Source organism: Gymnoscopelus braueri (assembly GCF_963280865.1).
Source record: "Gymnoscopelus braueri genome assembly, chromosome: 9".
Taxonomy (NCBI): Eukaryota; Metazoa; Chordata; class Actinopteri; order Myctophiformes; family Myctophidae; genus Gymnoscopelus; species Gymnoscopelus braueri.
The window spans coordinates 9,814,974-9,835,033 of record NC_137610.1 but is presented as its reverse complement, the minus strand read 5'-3'; the positions used below and the strand labels follow the sequence as shown (position 1 = coordinate 9,835,033).

The window sequence follows — 20,060 nt, the reverse complement described above, 5'->3', positions numbered from 1 at the left end:
TACACCACTGATTAATAATACTAATAATATGTTTGTACAATACCTTTATTTATCCAACAACTCAACTGTGAAAAGTATCCTACTCAGTAAAACTGCAACATTGCTATCCCACCATGGCTGTATCTATCTCCCTCTTTCAGCCTCTGCCTTGTTTGCCTGATAAAGGGCTACTCGAAGAGGTAATGGTTAAAACCCAAAGAGCAGGCATGGGAACAGACCAACTGGCCCCTTGCTTACATTCATAATCATTGCTTCTGGCCAGGCTAAGCCACCAAACAAAGAACGTTGCATCACAGGTTGCTTGAATAACACAGAGACTAGTGTTTGAGTAACAACTTGTTATAGCCAGCACATTCATACATGTAATGTAACACTTAATTAATGATGATTAATGATTAACTCATAGTCTCATACATCAATTCATGAATTGATGTATGTAATTGATGTACCAATCATGAATTTATAATGAATTCATCATGAATTCCCTTTAATTAATAAAGTCACGTCACTTCACCATCATCAACATAGCATAACAATAACACCAAAATACAATATCATCCACAAATTCAGTGTTTTATATTTGTTGATATTGTTTTTGTTGGTGAATTGAATACAGAGGGCCACGATGGTCCCCAGGACTTTTTTCTTATCCTTTTAGCTCAAATGTCTGACTGTACCTTGTGCTGTTTGCATTTCTGTATAATAAAGTATTCAATCAGTCAAACCAAAGTTAATATATCATTAGTTAAGGGTGAGTTTGTAGATCTGCATTTTTTCAGTGGCTTGACAGTCATGTGGTCACATCATGCACTGTGCATTCATTTCCAGTCGTTCAAAAGCAGGGTCAGGCCAGTAAGGCCACTGATTCAATACGACACGGTTTGTGTAGAATCAGATAATGAAGACACAGTACACCCCACAAAGGATGCTAAAAATGCCAAGGACCAATATTTTTCTACCCATTAAGTTTTAATGCTCATCTGTATGGCTGCCTTTTAATTAGATGGACAACAACGTGACCAGGTAACTACAGCAAACGAGAGATTCAATTCAGTCACTGTGGCCCCCTGTCTACTGACGGAGACCTGATGAAAAATTGATTTACCAATAACCAGAACTGTAAGTCTAGTCCCTTGCACAGTTCTTCCCATCCACATATCCTATGTTCTACGATACCCGACACGGACACAACAAGAGGCCAGTGGTGAACAGTACAGATTTTGCATTATTAATTCAGAAGGAACATGCCAGCAATCTGTAGCTTCTACAACAACAGATACATACACAGAGTTGAAGTTGAATTGTGGTCATCAGGAGGGGTGCATACTGTACAAAAATGCGTGGCTGCTAAGCCATTAAGACCGGGAACGCATCTGTCATTTTTAGCTATCTTTGGCTATTAAAAAAATAGCAGATATACAAGCTCATAGCGCGGCTTGTAGATCAGCTATTTTTGAAGAATCATGAAAAGTCGTGCAAATATTTGAATGTTTTTCTTTTTTTTGGCGGACATTTGTAACTCAAATCTTTGCTTCTGGCAGTTCCTGGAACTAAATATTTTACAAATGTTTGCTTTAAAAAATATATAATCCAAGATTTTGCCATGAATTTTCACGATTTTTCAAAAATAGCAGATCTACAAACTCATAGCGCGGCAGCTTGTATATCTGCTATTTTTTAATAGCTCAAAGAAATCTAAAATGACACAGATGCGTCCCCGGGCTAAAGATGGAATACTGTTCAAACATGACAACCCTCAATGTAATATTTTCCACCCCAAAAAGTTATTGACCAACGTAATTTTGAGAGGTCAACATTAATTCGATAAACGTTTATGTGTGGAAGCTCCTACATTAAAAAAAAAAGTCTTATAATGATGGTCATTGGTGTGAATTTAAATATTATTGGCCGACACAACAGCACAACTTTAGTTATCAGCACATCTGCTATAGGCTGGAGGTAGACTATGTCATGCTCAAATGTATTCTGCTCACCCCACAAAATGATGTTACTTGTTCAACCATGTACAGTCATAGAATCTAAGGAATTTGTTTATAGATTAGGAGATTTAGTCTTGGTCACAGAAGGACTTTGCCCCTCAAAAGAAATAGGATTTACTTTTAGTACTAATCTTTTTTGAGTGCCAATTATCCCTTTCTCCCCTGCAAGCAATACATTCAGAAATGGGAGAAAAAGCTAAATGTCACTCAGCCTGAATGGAGGTGGGGTGGGGCGTGTTAACCCAGTCCAAAAATAGGCACTAGGCTTGTGAAAATATTTACCTTTTCACTAATTCATACCGTTTTTGTGCTTGTTGGTGAATTTCTCTTACACTACACTCGGCCAAAAGTTTGTTATTTTAGAAGAAATATGAAATTCACTTGTAACCCACACCAGCTCTCCATAAGACAAATACATTAAGTAGAGAGATCAGCCTAATGGGACTAATAATGTTATTAATAACACAATGACACTTCTAAGCAGTTTAAGATTAAGTGAATACCATATTTGGTTTAATGGTCAGGTTTCTTTCTTCATAATAACGCAAAATAATCAAAGAGAAACTCATCCAAATCTGCATTGTCAATTTGTGAAAATAACTCATAAATGAAAGGCTTCGTTTTATTTTCAAATGAACTGACAATCATTCAGCAACTACATTAATTTGTCCAAAAGTTTGCGTCTGTGAATGAGAAACTATTGCCCATGATATCTTTCTCAAGCATGATCTATATTTAGTTGTGCGCCAGTGTCATGCACCGAAAATAGCTGATCTACAAGCTCACAATGCGATGTAATGCTTTGAGAGCTCGTAGATCTGCTATGTTCGGCACATGACACTGGCGCGCAATGAAGTATAAATGAAGCATCATTCTATATACATATCTATATACATAATTACTTCACTTCCACGTTTTGTGAAATATTTGACTCATGACGTTAGCCATATCCTTTGGATTGGCAAACATATGAGATGTAAAGGTTATAACCTTTTACAATAACAATGGATCATGACAGATTAATTCACATTATGACAAAAAGTTTTGCTCAAAAACATAGGAAATAAAAAAACAAATACTCAACCAGATGGAAAAGCAAGCAGTTTGAACGAAATACATCCCCGCTCGTTTGAAATGCAAACAAAAACTGCACAAAATGAAGGGCTTGGAGGACAAGAAACCTAAAATACTATGTACAATAAAAAGCACAATCTACTATGCAGGCTTCAAGAGTTCATTCCTGAATCGGCGGGAAAACTGTAGGCTTGCTTTGTCACTGGGATGCATTTTTTATTTGTACTCGTCCTCTGTGTGAGCCATGCTCACTGGGGCCAAAGCGTGAGCCATGCTCACTATAGGCCAATAAGAAATGGACTGGTCTATTGACAAGGCATTGGATTCCAGCAGGAACGGGTTAAGTGATGGGGTGGGGGGGGGGGGGCGTGGCATTCACATCTAGAGAAGCCATGGCGTAAATGAGGTCATACGCAGTGTGTTGGGGCTTCAACCGTCCTGTTTAACACTCTTATAATTGTCTGTTTTGCCTGTAGACTCCAAAAAAGGTGGTCCGTGGTTGAGTGGAGGGGGGGTCGTGCGGAGCGTCAGACACCAGTGACCACCTGGCTGTTGTAGTCTGTGGACTCCATCTTGAGGATGTAGGGGATGATGCTGTCGATCTGGACATTGCCGATGAGGCCGGCGAAGAACAGCTCCTCGGTGACGGCGGCGCTCATCAGCCTGAGGGCGGGAAGACGAAGTAACAGCTTGGACAACCTGGGTGCAAAGGAAAGGCAAGGAAAGCCATATTAACTTATGATTGTTATTCAGATAGGACAGTGAGGACACAGGAAACGGAGTGAAGAGAGAGGGAATGACATTAACTATTCAAAGTAGTTAACAAAAGTAACATATCACAATGTACATGGTGATAAACATCTTAGACTATGGTTTCCAGGTGATGTCAGACTTGCAGTCTACACGAGTAGAAAACAGAATTGTGTATAAAATATATATCACAACTACAATATTAGCCCATTTAGACCAGGAAAGAATCTGTAATTTTTAGATTTCTTTGGGCTATTTTTGTTTTTGAAAAATCGTGAAAATGTGTGAATTTTTTTTAATATATATATATATTTTTTAAGCAAACATTTGTCAAATATTTTGTTCCAGGGACCGCCAAGAAGCAATGATTTGAGTTACAAATAATGTTCGCTTAAAAAATATATATACCGTAATTTCCGGACTATAAGGCGCACCTGAATATAAGCCGCACCAGCCAATTTTAGGGAAAAAAAACAAATGTGTGCATATACAAGCCGCACTGGACTAAAAGCCGCAGGTGTGAAATCCATAGATTTATTTTAGAAGGTCCCCTAGTGGCCGTTAAAATCCATAGATTAGCCGCACCTTTGTATAGGCCGCAGGGTTCAAAGCATGGGAAAAAAGTAGCGGCTTATAGTCCGGAAATTACGGTATTCAAATAGCAGATCTACAAGTTCATAGCACGGCACTCGGTGCCGTGCTATGAACTTGTATATCTGCTATTTTTGAATAGCCCAAAGAAATCTAAAAATCACACCCAGTGTGAAGTGGGCGGTGTGGTCACAGTGGTCATCACAGTGATGGAAGAAGTGATGGAAGAAACCATAACTTAAAAAAAAAAAAAATTATGTTTTTTTTAAAGTTATGGTTTCTTATATAGGGCTATGCACATGTGTCATGTTTCCCTAGCCAATCACAGTCCTGAATAGACTGTGATTGGCCAATCACGGTGCAGGGTTAGGGGGGTACATTTGTGGCCAATCACAGCGCAGGATTTGGTGTGCAAATATCCAAACCTCGCATATAGGGGCGGTTTCACCGCCCAAAAATGACGTGATGAAGTGAATGAAGTGATTTTGTTACTACACTTACAGGATACCGGGATTGTGAAAATAACTTTTGAGCAGCAGCATACTGACCGATAGGAGTCTTCTGGATAGGTCCTGGTAACATAGTCCTGCAACTCCATGAAGGCCTTCTCCTGGAACCTCTCTATCTGGTGGGTGTTGTCTATGCCTGGGTGATCTGGCACACAAACAGCATGCGTAAGCATATAAGTGTGGTAAATAGGATGCGAGTAGAGGAACTTTTTACCCGCTGTTGGAAATGCTGGAAGTCATGAGTTCTCCAATATGCCAGTTTCTGGTTTACACAACCGAAAGAGGTGGGGGGGGGGTGGAGGGGGGGAAAGTACTACATACTATAAAAAGCACAAGAGGCTTCAAGAGTTCAGCTGGAAATGGCTTGCTTGGCACTGGAGTGCATTTTGTACTTTTGTCCGGCTGTTGGAAATGCTTCAGGTCATCAGTTCCTTAAGGCCTATTCATACTCGACGTAAGACCCTTAAGTAAGCATAAGGAACGGAGGGGGAGACCAAAAAGGGGAGGGGGGATGGGGGGGGTTTGTCCGTCGATTATGTCATCCGTCAGGTTGCAGGAATGTCTGGTTTACATGGGCACTTTAAAAAGGGGAAAAATTTCAATCTGCTTTTCCGTTAACTCACCAGGACTGAAGAGGACTATGGCTTTGAGGTAGGCATACTCGTAAGAGTCTGGAGACAGCTTGGACAGGCTGTTGCAGAACTCCTGCATCCTCCAGATGTGCTCCATTACCACCTTGACTCGCTCTGGAGACAGTTTCTCTGTGGAGGGTTTACAGAAGCACATTATCTTTCTACTTTACAGAAGGTATAATTTTTACCATTTTATGGGCCATTTGCCAGTTAGAACAACATTTAAGCTCAAACACTACAAAAATACATTTCAAAGTTGTGTGGCATCCAGCAAAAGTGCACAGAGGAAATTCCTCAAATTCATTAAATGGCTGTTTAGACATGACATTCTCATCATTTTGTTAATTTCATATTAGTTCTACAATTAAATATTTTATTTAGATTACACGGTATGAGCTAAATTCCATTCATGAAAGGTCATCTCCAAAAGAACAGCAATAATTTGCATTATCATTACCTTCCTGTAAGCTGGTCTGCAGGTGGCTGATTATGGCAGCCAGGATTGTGCCGACATTCATGACGTTGGAGCACTGCGCCAGACCCAGGGCAAACAGCTCGTTCCAGCACGCCTTCATTAAATTAATGTCATTGTCTTGACCACTGGAAAATATATATAGAGCGGGCTTAGTTGTAAACAGCAACTATTAAGCCTGACATGGCTGCAATATAACCTAATTCACAATAACCCAGCAACTGGTTAAAAGAGTATCTGTACAGAGAATTAGACTCACCCTAAGGCTTGAAAGGCAGGTATGGAGCGTGCCCAGTGCATAGAGAGGAAAAGTAGCCGGGAAGCCGACTCACAGATGTAGTTCACGTTGAGGTACTCTGGGACGGGCAAAGGCATCATAAGCTGTAGGGAGAGATCATAGAACACAGCAGGGAATGTCAACAAAAACTGGTTTATTGCAGACCTTTTGTATGTGCAAGACAAACTCCCCTCAGGACAACTAAAGATCTATGCATCTGAAAGAAACCAGGTCCATTTCTGTTCAGCCTTGCAGATCAGATTATGAATGCAAAATGTTTCCACAACATGTACTCCAAGTGGATGAAATGTGTGATTTGACGTTTGAGTAAAGCAAAACAAAAACTCTTTTTACTCCCCTTTATTATTTTATTTGATCACATTATTATAATTAGTATTTAACACATTGGGTGCCAGAGGTTTATTAAAATATTATACTTTGAGTGCCAGGACTTTTTAAACATTTTGAACCTTTTTCAAGTAGTCACAAAATATTTTCAGTGATCACCGTCCTCACGGTGATCCCCTCATTACACACATACAGGTCTCGTACAATCGGGTGGAAAAAATTTAAAACATTCGGAAATCCATTCCATAGTTGCAGCCAGTTGAAAATAGTTAAATTAACATTGTAAAAAAAAAAAGTGCACAGGAGCCGAGATACAGGTTTTTGAAGTCATAAGTTAACCAGGAGGTGGATTGGAGTCTAAATCTTGTAGGAGTGATATTTCCTGTTGCTGTGAAGGAAAAAAAAAAAAAAAAAAAAAAAAAAAAAAAAAGTAATTTTTTTATTTATTTATTTTTAAACCGTATATATACGGTTTTGGCACTCAGCGTTAGTATGCGCAAAACCGTATATATACGGTTTTGGCACCCAATGTGTTAATTTGTTGTATTCTGTGTATGTTATTTAGATGCTTTGTTCGTCTTTTCACATAAAACATAAAAGATGGGAATTACTTTTGCTTGATGAAAAACCACGAAAGGGCGAGTAGTGTCGAGTCGCTAACATGCAGTGGAAAAGTGTGAAAACAGATAAGATTGAACACCTGGTCTCTTTTCTAGTGGTATTCCACCAATAGAAATCTTCCACTTGGACATGGTCCTGTGGTTTAGGGAGGGTTTAGACATGCAAGCATAATGAATATTGTGGGCCAAAACCACTGTAGTCAGTCACTGTGCTGCATTATTTATCTTTGATGAATATTGTGAGCCAAAAATGATGCCATCTGCTGGAGCTTGTATGTGTCTACACCCTCTCTAGATCACAATACTATGGGTGCATCCCAAGACTCTGAACTTGAATCCACACTGTCTTTGTCCCTTACAACATGGATGTATGGAGAGAAACCATGGCTTCTGCAGCTCTAAAACAATCGGCGTAAACGGTAAGAAACGCTGGCACTGGATGTACCCAGTTTAAAAAAAAAGAACTCTGGCACTCGATGTGTTAATTATGTGACTAACATCACTTAAGTAAGAGGATTTCAAGAACAGATTCAAGACAGTTAGTTCAGAATTTCTTTTTTTAATTAAAAAACATTACTATAACATAAGTACAAAGTGTTTAACTCATTGACTGCCAGAGTTAAAACCTCGTTCATAGCAGCCCTTGCCAGCGATTTTCGTGTTTTTTTGTTTCGTTATTTTGTTATTTAATTCACATCTAGAAACTCTAGCTTGACACTTGAATCGTTTTGATCGTTCCACCACTAGAGAGCAGCACATACCAAGCTTGATCGCCTCTCGATCACACTCGCCCCCTCCCAGACCCACTCACACAGTGAAACACATGAACCGGAAGTGAAATGTCTCAGATTCTGTTATCGGCGAAAATTACTTTGTGATACACAACGGGGATGACTGTTCGTCACCCAGACCATAGATTATAGGAGGGGAGGTCTCCGATCGTTTTTCATAGCGTGTGAAAACCCGTTTGTTTCCCTATTATGGTCGAAAATGACTGGGGGGAAAAATGTAAAACCGAAAACGGAACCCAAGTCATGGAACCGGATGCAGTGGTGGTTGAAGTAAGTGGAACCCGAAACTTAGCCTGATTCATAACAGAATAGCGTGATCAGAGCATAAAGATCAATAAAGACCATAGATCGCATTAACGCGATCCTGGCGGCCAAGCGCGCTATTTATTAGATCGCGTTAATGCGATAATGGCGGCCAATGAGTTAACACAACTTAAAATGCTTTATAACAAAATACATAAATCATAAACCTATTGTTTTCTAACAAATACTTCCAACAAACTCAAAAATCTTTTTATGTTGGCTTGCAATGCGTTGAATCGTTCTTCCTCTTTTTCTGCCTGCTTCTTTAAAAAGGCCAGTAAAGCACCCCTGGGGACAGCTGGAGAGCTTGGCTCAGGACCGGAATGCTTGGAGAACCCTCGTTGACAGCCTAAGCCCCCTGATGAGTGATAGGCAGAGGATGTACATTGTCTTTTGGTGGGTGGGGGACAGGCAGAAGTGACGGTGGCCTGTGTGATGATGCTGCTGCTTGTGCCAGGCTGTGCAGAATCCTCTTCCACTTCACGTGACTGGCCACAAGTAGCTCCAGCTGCAGGATATGATGGACCACTCGAGGCCACGTCAGCCACTGGCTCATGGTTTCCCTCTACACACGAGTCCATCAGGACTGGGGGCTCGATGGGCCGCTTCTCCAAGGCCTCATGCATGAGGGAAAACCATGAATATGTGACTGATGAGGCCTCCTGCCCATCTGTCCCCATCGGTAGACATTCGAGCAGCTCCTGGAAGATATAAAACAACGGATTTATCAGTGACAATTTGTTACGACTTATAGTTCATGTCTAAGGGAACACAGGACGTGAGTTTATCCAAAACCTTTGAAAAATGTAATCCAAATGATAAGAAAAGGCTGCTGAAACCCTTTAACTGTAACAAATAATGCAGGAACCAGGGAAATGTTTTTATATAAACCAAATCTGGTTGAAATAAGTTGAAGCTGAAATAAAAGTGCACAAATGGAAGTCAAAAGGCACCAGGGTCTCTAAGACCAAAATAATAAAATAATATCCACATAACTAGGAAATGAAAACTCAACTGTCTACAGAATCAAACAAAAAAACAATACAAAGCTCCCCAACGATTAGAAAAACAGTGAAGCAAAAAGATCTCACCTCATAGTCCCTCTTTAAGCGGCCCCATTTGTTTGCGACTTGTTTAGGGTCAAGTCGTCCCTCCATCCCCATCAACTTTATGATTTTCCTGTAGAGTACAAAACATGTCCACTTAATGCATTCCTAGCATGATCCCAAACCCAGACACAAGATAGTTCAGCACAATATTAGTAAAAGGGCATCTCTTGTTGATAACTGTGACATTAGAGTAATAGAAGTGTGATGTTGCATTGACTATCACACAGGTGCTTGTGCTGGGGAGCAAAATATAATTGTGAAAACGGATGTAAAACAGTGAACTCACCGCCAGGGTTTCTTGGCTATGTGTCTCTTCCCCTCGAAGAGGTAGTCTTTTTCTGACCTGTATTTAATTAATTTGGCTGTGTCTTCATCTGTCCCTGTTAAATTAGACATATTACAAACCCGTCAGTAAAGGACAACCTACACGCCATGAGTGACACATTATTCCACTCACATAACATGAATGATTATGGATGGTTAATATCAGTGACAGTTTGGTTTTTGAAATGTGAGCGCCACATCGATGCTTGTAATTATGTTACAGTCGTAACGTAATTTCTAACACAGGTCAGAGAAATATGGCAATGCTACACAATAAATATTATACACACGTTAGGAGGGTGCTGTTAGTATGACAAAAACGGGTTGTGGATTTAATACATTTAAATTAGGTTCCCCATGTTCTTGCATTAATGGCATTTCATTTAGGTTCCCCTGGTTCTTGGTTTAACATGTTAAAGCATAAAATAAAATAAAATAAAATAACTTACACGTGTGCTGCTTCAATGCCATCTCATTCAAATTTGCCAGATGTAGGGATGGAGTGATTAACAGTATAGTGTTCAGCTGAAAGTCTTGCGGGAAGGCTGCGCTCCTGTATCCTCGCTCATGGCTTCCCAGAGATCCCTCCTCGCTCCTCGCTCCTCGGAGTAGAAATAAGAGCTTTGGGACGACCTTCAAAATAGCGGACTTCCGGTTCAAGCGAGGATCGAGGAAATATCAAATCAGAGACTTGAAATATACCCCTTGTCCAAATGGAAGATTCCCATGGGTTGAATACCACTAGAAAAAGGGGCCAGGTGTTCCATGAGATCTGTTTGACTACCTGGCTAAGGCTCGATGCTGAAATGATTCAGAGTTTTTTTAACCCAAGACCTGGAACGCATCTGTGTGACTTTTTGATTTGAGCTAAAAAGCATTATTTTACACTTTGGCTATTCAAAAATAGCAGATATTTAGTGCGGCACACTCGGTGCCGCACTATGTAGATCTGCTATTTTTGAAAAATCTTGAAAATGTGTGTAAATCTTTGAATATATATTCTTATATATATTCTTTTAAAGCGGACATTTTTTAACTCAAATCTTTGCCTCTGGGGGTCCCTGGAACAAAATATTTTGAGATGGGAGTCCACGGCCAAATTCATATAGTTTTGGAGGTCCTTGACATGACAAAGTTTAGCACCACTGACATAGAAACGTACGTTTTTCAGAATACTGTTAGAATTTAAAAGATATATAAGTAAGAATCGGCCTCAGGTCTTAATGGGTTAAAAGTCTAATATGGATTAAAGGCATTCTTTTAACGAGAGTGCCTTCCGAGTTCTTTGTATTTTTTAGGCATACACCAGGTGTAAGTAATTTACCTCCTGGTACTGGGATGAAAAAAGAAAGAAAGAAAACTATTTTTATTTTAAAAAGAAAAGAAAATAACAGAAAGAGGGTCGCAGGAATAGGACTAATGTAGACCACAGCAGCAAAGGAAAGCTTCCCTTCAAACAACTAAATCTGTTGTTACTTTGAAGGAGAAAGGTGTTGTGGTTTTTACCTTGAACGGGACATGGCTGTCAGAGAGTAGAGGTCCTTCCAGCTCCACCATGGGACCCGATTGGTCACCTGACATCAGTTGCATGGTGGCCTCCAGGGAGTCACCCGCTGAGCCATCTGTGGGGTTTAGGGCTCTGGCAAGGGTATCAAATGCTCTATATGAAAACAAACATATGTTTGCATTCTGTTAATATACATAGGAGCTAAAATAAAAGGTTTGGTCAGATTTCTTAGATGGCTTGTGTGATTATGTTGACTTTCATTTCCCAAAAAGGGGTGGCTCATGTAACAGGAAATGCAGGACAGAGCTCCGAGCCATCACTGACAATACTCTTAGATGGTAAAATTTGATGGACTATAGGCCAATTTAATTAAGTCCGGAAGAGTGGAGCTAGAAGCCACATGGCCCTGGAAGAAATTGTATTAGCGGCTTTATGATGCACAGAAAAGACCGCAGGTCTCTTTCTGATTGAAGTTCACATAGTTCTCTAACCGATTCAATCCGGGGGACGCATCTCTGTAATTTTTTTAATTGTATTCAAAAATAGCAGATATACAAGTTCATAGCACGGCACAGAGTGCCGTGCTATGAACTTGTAGATTGTAGATCTGCCATTTTTGAAAAATAGTAAAAAGTTGGTGTGCAAATCTTTGAATATATCTTTTTTTAAGCAAACATAATTTTTAAGTTACAAATTGTAACTCAAATCTTTGCTTCTGGGGGGTCCCTGGAACAAAATATTTTACAAATGTTCGCTTAAAATATATATATATATATATATATATATATATATATATATATATATATATATATATTAAAAGATTTGCACGCATTTTCACGATTTTTCATAAACAAATAAATAGCAGATCTACAAGCTCATAGCGCGGCACCGAGTGCCGCGCTAGAGCTTGTACATCTGCTATTTTTTTAATAGCCCAAAGAAATCTAAACATTACACAGATTCTTTCCGGGTCTAAATGGGCTAATACACATCCAGTTTTATTTGGGAATAGCGACTGGTCAGTTTCAAAGACTCTTTATTCCATATGACAGATGCTTACCGAGTGATATCGGTCGCCGTTTGTTCGTCTCCTTGGATGTCAGTCATTGAGCTGTCTCCATTGCTGAGGGTATCATCACCCATTAGGTCATTGCCTCCATCGCTGATCTCCCTGGCCTTGTTGAGGTGGGCCAGGGACGACACTACGTTAGCCAGTGTGCTCAGATCACCCTGGCTCGGGTCATCCTGGAGAATGCAGAACAGCCAAGACCAAACAGTACATTTGGATTAGCCATGCATTGCACTTGTGGTCATGTTTAGGGGGGGTGATTTTCGTGCGCAAAAACATTATAGAAAAAGAGATTGGTCATATGATGTGGTCACTGAACTCTGCACTCAGTAAAGCCTTTGACACTTTATATTTGAATAAAAAGGTGGCATTTGCACAAATGGAGAGCTGTAAAATTACTATAAAAAGTATGTAATTAAGAGCAAGTTACTTAAGACAAACAAACAGCCACAAAACACACAAAATAGATCATGTGGATGTTCCAGGACTGGCTGTTTCTAAAAATCAAGATCATCCATCTAGCAAATAACAAGCTATTGAAGTACAAGTTGAATTGTGACAAAAATCACTTTCTTTTTTCTTTTAATCCTCTTCGTTCCCTGTGGAACATAAGGCTGTTGACTATCTGCTTCCATCTGGTCCTATCCTGTGCAGCATATTGTGCCCAGAGCCGTATAAGAGAGTTATGACACTAGTGTTGACTCCCATTGTAAGAATTAAATGCGGAAGTGCTCTGTCTATCTCAATGAGATAGTTCCAATGTTTGGAACTATAGCCCATAGCAGCCCGTTTTGCTGCGAGATCAAAGCGTGACGTTACTCTCTCTTCTACACTCTGGTTGTGCCTCGCCCCATGTTAGGTTTGCCATTTTCAGTTCTGAGGTCACAGTTCTTCGCCAGGTTGTTTTGGCCTCCCTTGAACAACATGCATTTGATGAGTAAATATGTATCTAACAATCATCTGCCTTACCGTGTCAGGAGATGCTGGCACCAAGATGGTGTTTTCCATCTTGGAGAAAGGCTGCTGGATATTCAACAGCATGCTCGACTCCAGCAGACTTGTTGACCTGCAAACACAGATGTCAAAGCTCATACACAATATTGCTTAACGTTGTTGGAGCATTCAACAACCCAATGCTCAAACAGGTCTGTTTTCTTCTAAAACAGGGGTTTCAACAGGGGGTCCGGGACCCCTAGGGGGTCCTCAGAGTTACTACAGGGGGGCCGCCAAATATTTGTGTGATATGATATTTTCTGAGGAGAACTTTTGCCAAAAATAGCAGATCTACAAGCTCACAACGCCTCGCGCTGCGAAGCGTTGTGAGCTTGTAGATCGGCTATTTTTGGCAAAGAGGTATAGAGGGGAAAAAAAGAGCAGCCCAAGTGAAAAGAAAAAAAAATCTGCAACACAATTTTATAGAATATAGAGGGGGTCCCTGCTTCATCTCTCGCTCTCTCAGCAAGGGGGTCCTTGGCCTGAAAACGTTGAAGACCCCTGTTCTAAAACAATGTGTGCTCCTCGGCGCACAGGTCTCCGCCAGGCCAAAGCGTGAACCGGCCCACCCACCGGCCCACACACACACAAGGGCGGACAGGGGCGAAAACATAGTCTCGGTCACAAAAAAAAGAAAGAAGCATATTCAACCAATCTCTTCCCTTTCTTTTTTTTCTATGGAAATAATGATACGATGGGAACTATGCACAAAACGAATTTCACCCACTTTTTTTCAACTTCTGTAAACCCGTGACAAAAAAAAATCTTTTCTCAATACTGTGCAGCATCTAGAGCTACATTATATATATGAAATGTAACAAATAATGCTCCTGGTTATTATTTCACCTGGCAGTTTCCCTGTCCGTTACAAATGTGGGTGTTGCAGCCAGAGGGCTACACAGATTCTTGCGGATGTAGATCTTCTCTGTGGAGGCCGCACAGTTGACAGACTTCTCCCTAGTAGCTACTTCAACAGGTTTCCTCTCACACTGCACGGCTAAGAGAGAGAATAAAAGAGATTAGACCATAACCACATCATGCTCTAATGGTAGAAATCAACCAAAAGGTGGTGCAGTGGGCTTCTGTTCTAAGTTCAGAGGAGTAGAAACTCACAGTCCTGTTTCATGCCCAGAACCATGCAGCGCTGCAGCCGGCAGTACTGACAGCGGTTGCGGTGGTGCTTGTTGATGACACACTCTCCGGAGCCCCTGCACGTGTACACCAGGTTCTTCCTGATGCTGCGTTTGAAGAAGCCCTTGCAGCCCTCACAGCTGACTGCACCGTAATGACGCCCTAAAAAAGAGGGGGGAGAGAACAAGGTTGGGTTTGAAATATGCACGGGTGCTGATTAACCGATTAAGACCTGGAACGCATCTGTGTCATTTTTAAATTTGAGCTAAAAAAGCATTATTTTACACTTTGGCTATTCAAAAATAGATTTGTAGATCTGCCATTTTTGAAAAATCGTGAAAATGTGTGCAAATCTTTGAAAATATATTGTTTAAAGTGAACATTTTTAACTCTATTCTTTGCTTCTGGGGGTCCCCCTGGAACAAAACATTTTTAGATGGGTCGGCGGCCAAATACTACATATCATTTTGGGGGTCCTTGACATGAAAAAGTTTGAGCACCACTGATAAAGAAACATGCGTTTTTTTCAGAAAACTGTTGGGATTTAGAAGACATTTGTAGAATTGGCTTCAGGTCTCAATGGGTTAAAAGATGATGCCATGGTTTTATAGCCCACTGTGTTCGATTCCTACCTGAGGCCTTGTCACCACACACCACACAGTATTCCACAACTGGCTTGACAACTGACTGCTCTGAGCCTTCGGTCACAAACTGGAAAAAAATAAACATCAGACAAGAGAAATATTAAAAGAGGTGGCTCTGGGCAAATGGTGTACACGGTCAACATACCAGTGCCTGAGTCAGGAGACCTTTCAGTCACTGGTTCATCATTCTAAACGAGTTGGGAGAAACAACATTATCCAAGATGTATCAGGCATCCACAGCCTGTACCTGGATCTGCTGCCCAGACAGCTCAGTTGATGTGAAGAGCAACTGGCTGACCCCGGAGCCGTCTGGTGCGTGCAGGAGCACCTTGTTGGGTGAGCCCTCCTGCTTCGCCAGGATTACCTTTCCGCCTGGAGAATAGTCAGCGTTGGTTAGAATGTACTGCTGCTGCTTCCCTGGAGACGAAGGCTCCAGGGCCGTGACAATCTGGATCTTCTGTCCCGTTTGCTGATCTGTCACTATCTATATGAGCCGGGGGGGAAAAAGCAGATCATCATGTACAGCTCTTCAGACAATATTTATAACAAACAATGTCGACACACATTTCGACATGTGTAATGAGTAAATTTAGTGCCAATATTATTTACATGCGTTTTAGTTTTGTGCGCCATGTTTCATAACTCGTGAGTGTTTTATGCTCTGTAAAATTCACACGTGTTTAGGCATTGTAAAGCTACAAATCCGGTTTAACAAATCTCAAACTACAAATTGGCAACTTTCAAATCTCAAACTGTGTACACACAAATAATGTTTTATCCATCACAAATCTGGTTTTACAAATCTCAAAATACAAATTTGCTGACGACAAATCATAAGCTGTGTAGCGTAGAAACACAGAAATACAAATAATTTTGGCACAATTTTTCCATGTAGTGATGGAAGAAAATCCAAACTTGTACTCTATGCACAGATCAGAGTTAAGGTACCTAAGGACAACCACAGGAAGAGGAACTCACAATCAGTGAGCAGCAAGGAATAACCTTTAGCAGCCCAAACGTAGAGGACAACTGCATGCTGATTAGCATGGTGAATGAATACCAGGTTAGCTAATATCAAATTAATAAAATGTATTCATGCCGAATATAATGAATAAACTTAAAACATTTGATTAGTCGCTTGCATAAGGATAACTTTTTAGTGGGTAATTGTTGGAATTGTCAGCTCGTCAAGGACCAACTTTATTCAAGCTAAAGTTAATGATTTTATTTCTATGGAATCAACAAGCTTAACAATAATGTTACTGCTTTTAATCCCTCCATCTCAGCCACAGTTTTTTCTATTCAGTTCCTTTTGATTTTTATAATGTCTCTCTTACGCACTTCCACGTTTTAATTATGTTACCTATTTATCTCTGTAACTTAACTGGCCTGTTTTGTCCCCATTTCACCTCCTCTCTTGACAAGCAGAGAGACAGATGAAAATGACTATTAACAGTATAAAATAATAACAGGTCAGTCAAAACAGAGGAAATATCATTAAAATGTGGAAGTGCATAAAAGAGACAATGTAATAACCGGGTATATTAAAAACTGAGGATGAGATAGAGGAATTATAATCAGTAACAACATACCCAGCATTTTCAAGTGACAAAGACCTCCCTCTCTAATGTTAAACTTGTTGTTTACCTTTCATAAAAATAAAATCATATTAACTTTGCAACTTTTGCATAAAATTGGTCCTAGACTTTTCTCAACCAACCAACCCACTAAAATGTTATCCTTATGCAAGTGACTACCGGTAATCAAATATGTTTTAAGTTTATTCATTATATTCAGCATGAATCATGTTTTGTTAATTTGATATTAGTTCACCTGGCATTCGCCATGATTCATCATGCATGCTCCTCTGTGTATTGGCTGCTAAAGGCTATGCTGCTCACCAATTGTCAGATCCTCTTCTTGTGATTGGCTGTAGGCACCATAACTCTCATTGGTGCAGTCTTCCATGACTACAGGGGGAAACATTGCCAAATTTATTTGGATTTTTGTTTCCATAGCTTAATATTTGTAGTTTGCATTTGGAGATTTGTAAGACAGGATTTATAGTTTTGTGATGCATAAAACACGACTTGTGTGCCCACAGTGTGAGATCTGTACATTGCAATTTGTATCTTGAGATTTGTTAAACAGATTTTTTTTGTTTCACAAGGTGTAAAACACGTGTGAATTTTGTTTCACAGAGCACAAAACACGTGACTTGTGAAAGATGGAGCACATGACACGTATCGTATGAGTTGTGAAACACGCGTAAAGAATATTGGCAAATTCACTCCATACTTGAGTGTGTTGGAAAAGATTGGGTTGTCAAATCACCTGGATTCTGTGTCCCAGTGCCAGGCCGCCATCTGCTGATACAAGTTGAATCCTTTGAGTTTGTCCATCCATCCTGATATGTATCACTTTCCACTGCACTTCACATCAATGCCCCATGAGGCACATGCAACTGTAATGGAAGGAAGGAAAAATGAGTGTGTGTGTGTATATAATATATATATATATATATATATATATATATATATATATATATATATATAATTCATTAGTCACTCAGTTTCATTATCAATAATTGTATAAAACTGAGATTGCTTCCCAATTAAAGCAGAACCGCAAGTAGCTACTTATTGTCTAAATTACATTGCTTAAATTGCATCTGAAGAAGCAGCCCTATCCTGACATAAATAAATGAATCATTAATGTAAAAATAAAGCTGGTTAAATCGGGTGTTGGTATTTACTTAGTTCATATGACTCGGCAGGACTTTTGTTTAATATATATAAAATAATAAATAGGTATTTTTGTAAAACGAGCAGCAAAGTACTGCATTCCGTCTCAGACAGAGGGCAGGCAATTATAACATATATAATGGATGTTGCTGTGTAGCCCTGGGCCTGTACTTTAACTAAAACGTACACAGTAAAATCCACAGTCTACAAACCACCAAAACGGACCAGTTGGTTACATCTGTAGACTCTCAACAGTGCTAAACGAGAAGACATGGCAGTGTAGCTATAGCACTAGCTCGAATATGCCATCGGTGATGATGGCCTTGTTTAAATACAAAGTATTGACACCGGTCGAACCGCGGCGTGTGGTTTTTAAAAGCACTACAAACACGACGTTTCAACCAGACAGACATTTTTGAAAAATCGATACGGAAGGATAGCGAGCATTTCTTTTCCTGTTGGGTGAAAGGTCAACATTGAAGGGTTAAAGCATAGGGTTCAAAGGAGGCCCGTCGCCATCATGCAGGGAGCGGGACGGGCGGCGGCGGCGGGGCGACAGCACACTAAAACCCCCTAAGAACTGCGTCATTTGGGACTTTAAAAGACACACAAACCCACCAGAACAACGTTATATCTACGTTTATCTACGCGTCCGCGTTTTAAAATACACAAAACTGGCATAAACCGGAGTGGCGCTATAGCATTAGCATAGCAGCTAGCCCCGGTGGTTAGTTAGTTAGCTTAGCTAGCTGCTAAGCTAGTTAGCGGTAGCCGCGCGGGTGTTTGTAATTTCCTCTTATTTATGGAATTACCGAACAACACGCTACCAGCGACGACATGGACAAGCGTTATCGCAAAAAAAAAAAAAAACACGTCAACGCGGGGGCGCCTGTTTATCACCTACTTGACGGGTGTTGTTGTGGTTCTAAACGAGGCTGCTTCAGCTCCGCGGGTTAGCAGGTTGCTAAAGCTGTAGTTCAGCTAATGGCTGCTTTCTGTGGCTGCTGCAGACCAGTGTTGCCATGTCGGCTTATTATAAGCGACTTTGCGTTTGTTTTTCTGTGAAGTTGCTTTTAAATATTGGTGTAGTTGCGGCTTTTTTTTGCTTGTTTCTTAAGTGAAGTTGCTTATTTGGGCTTGCTGTCTATTGTTGTTTAAAACCAATGGTTCTCAAATATTTTCCTGTCAAAGACCCCCCCCCCCCAAATTAATTTGTCCACGTACCCCCATCTAATAGTATTTTGTGACCGCTGGCGTGTACCAGAATTGTGTTGTTAAAATGTTTTTTAAAAAAATTCACCTTTTTCAATTTTTTCTTAATTTTTTTAGCAGATCTACAAGATCACAACGCGTGACAAATCATTTAAACAACTTCTTTACAACTATAGCAACCACGCTAGTTAACACACTGCCTTCTCATTCTGGGCTATATGGGGTAAAGCCATAGAGTTAAAAATAAGGGTAAAGCACATCCAAGCATTCTACAAAAATGTGTACGCGAAGATGACCTTAAACTCACCATAGTGACAACTTAGTTGTAGAATACAACTCTCGTAGACGTATTTATGATTCTGACGTTTTCAATCTACGAGAGTTGTAGGGTTCACGCCCCATGGACACATGGACTTTCAGCACTATACCCCGTAGACACTCCAAACATGTACAAATTGAAAATAAAGGTGCTTACCCCCACGCCCCAAATGTTAACTCTCGCTACGGGGTAGTAGTTTAATGTAATAATCCATATCTTTCAATAAAGAAGTGTTTTAATGCCGTCTGTGGCCGATTCTGTCGGAAGTTCCCAATGGGCGGTAGCGACGCGCCCATCTGGTGAAACCCGGAATTACACTCAATGTAAACAGGAGGTTAACGAGGGTGAAACAATGGCGTTCGGCCACAGACGGCATTAAAACACTTCTTTATGGCAAGATATGGATTATTACATTAAACTACTACCCCGTAGCGAGAGTTAACATTTGGGGCGTGGTGGTAAGCACCTTATTTTCAATTTGTACATGTCCATGGGGGGTGAACCCTACAACTCGTAGATTTAAAACGTCAGAATCATAAATACGTCGAGTTGTATTCTACAGCTAGTGACAACTGATGTTTAAAAAACGGAGTGCCCTACAACAAAATAAGGCCAAGACAATATCCCCTCCAGATTTCTCA

At 40.3% G+C, this 20,060-nt stretch overlaps 2 protein-coding genes across 3 annotated transcripts; both read right to left on the bottom strand.

The window, feature by feature from the left end:
* Positions 1 to 981: 981 nt before the first annotated feature.
* Positions 982 to 18,908, bottom strand: nr2c1 (nuclear receptor subfamily 2, group C, member 1). Of its 2 annotated transcripts, none has more exons than XM_080437608.1 (14): positions 18,793 to 18,908; positions 17,479 to 17,608; positions 15,392 to 15,628; positions 15,133 to 15,211; positions 14,483 to 14,662; positions 14,216 to 14,366; positions 13,346 to 13,442; positions 12,368 to 12,552; positions 11,307 to 11,460; positions 6,288 to 6,409; positions 6,014 to 6,156; positions 5,548 to 5,685; positions 4,964 to 5,069; positions 982 to 3,773 (listed from the first exon to the last, which is right to left on the bottom strand). In XM_080437608.1, exons 2-14 carry the CDS (start codon positions 17,548 to 17,550, stop codon positions 3,602 to 3,604), a joined length of 1,836 nt encoding a protein of 611 aa, XP_080293734.1. In that variant the 5' UTR covers positions 17,551 to 17,608; positions 18,793 to 18,908; the 3' UTR covers positions 982 to 3,601. The 2 variants fall into 2 exon arrangements, with proteins under 2 accessions (XP_080293734.1, XP_080293735.1); XM_080437609.1 differs by having other exon boundaries at positions 15,509 to 15,628.
* LOC308091872 (uncharacterized protein) lies at positions 7,940 to 10,522 on the bottom strand. Its single transcript, XM_080437613.1, has 4 exons — positions 10,250 to 10,522; positions 9,763 to 9,856; positions 9,459 to 9,546; positions 7,940 to 9,068 (listed from the first exon to the last, which is right to left on the bottom strand). Exons 1-4 carry the CDS (start codon positions 10,269 to 10,271, stop codon positions 8,535 to 8,537), a joined length of 738 nt encoding a protein of 245 aa, XP_080293739.1. The 5' UTR covers positions 10,272 to 10,522; the 3' UTR covers positions 7,940 to 8,534.
* Positions 18,909 to 20,060: the final 1,152 nt, after the last annotated feature.

What these genes read in the sequence shown, in the direction of transcription:
- nr2c1 (XM_080437608.1), bottom strand. Translation starts at nt 17,550, where the DNA reads ATGGATGGACAAACTCAAAGGATTCAACTTGTATCAGCAGATGGCGGC. An exon ending in TCTGGGCATGAAACAGGACT is followed by an intron (nt 14,367 to 14,482) that starts GTGAGTTTCTAC and finishes TCTCTCTCTTAG; the next exon opens with CCGTGCAGTGTGAGAGGAAA. An exon ending in TGCCAGCATCTCCTGACACG is followed by an intron (nt 12,553 to 13,345) that starts GTAAGGCAGATG and finishes TGCATTCTCCAG; the next exon opens with GATGACCCGAGCCAGGGTGA.
- LOC308091872 (XM_080437613.1), bottom strand. Translation starts at nt 10,271, where the DNA reads ATGGCATTGAAGCAGCACACGT. An exon ending in ATAGCCAAGAAACCCTGGCG is followed by an intron (nt 9,547 to 9,762) that starts GTGAGTTCACTG and finishes TGTACTCTACAG; the next exon opens with GAAAATCATAAAGTTGATGG. An exon ending in GCTTAAAGAGGGACTATGAG is followed by an intron (nt 9,069 to 9,458) that starts GTGAGATCTTTT and finishes TATATCTTCCAG; the next exon opens with GAGCTGCTCGAATGTCTACC.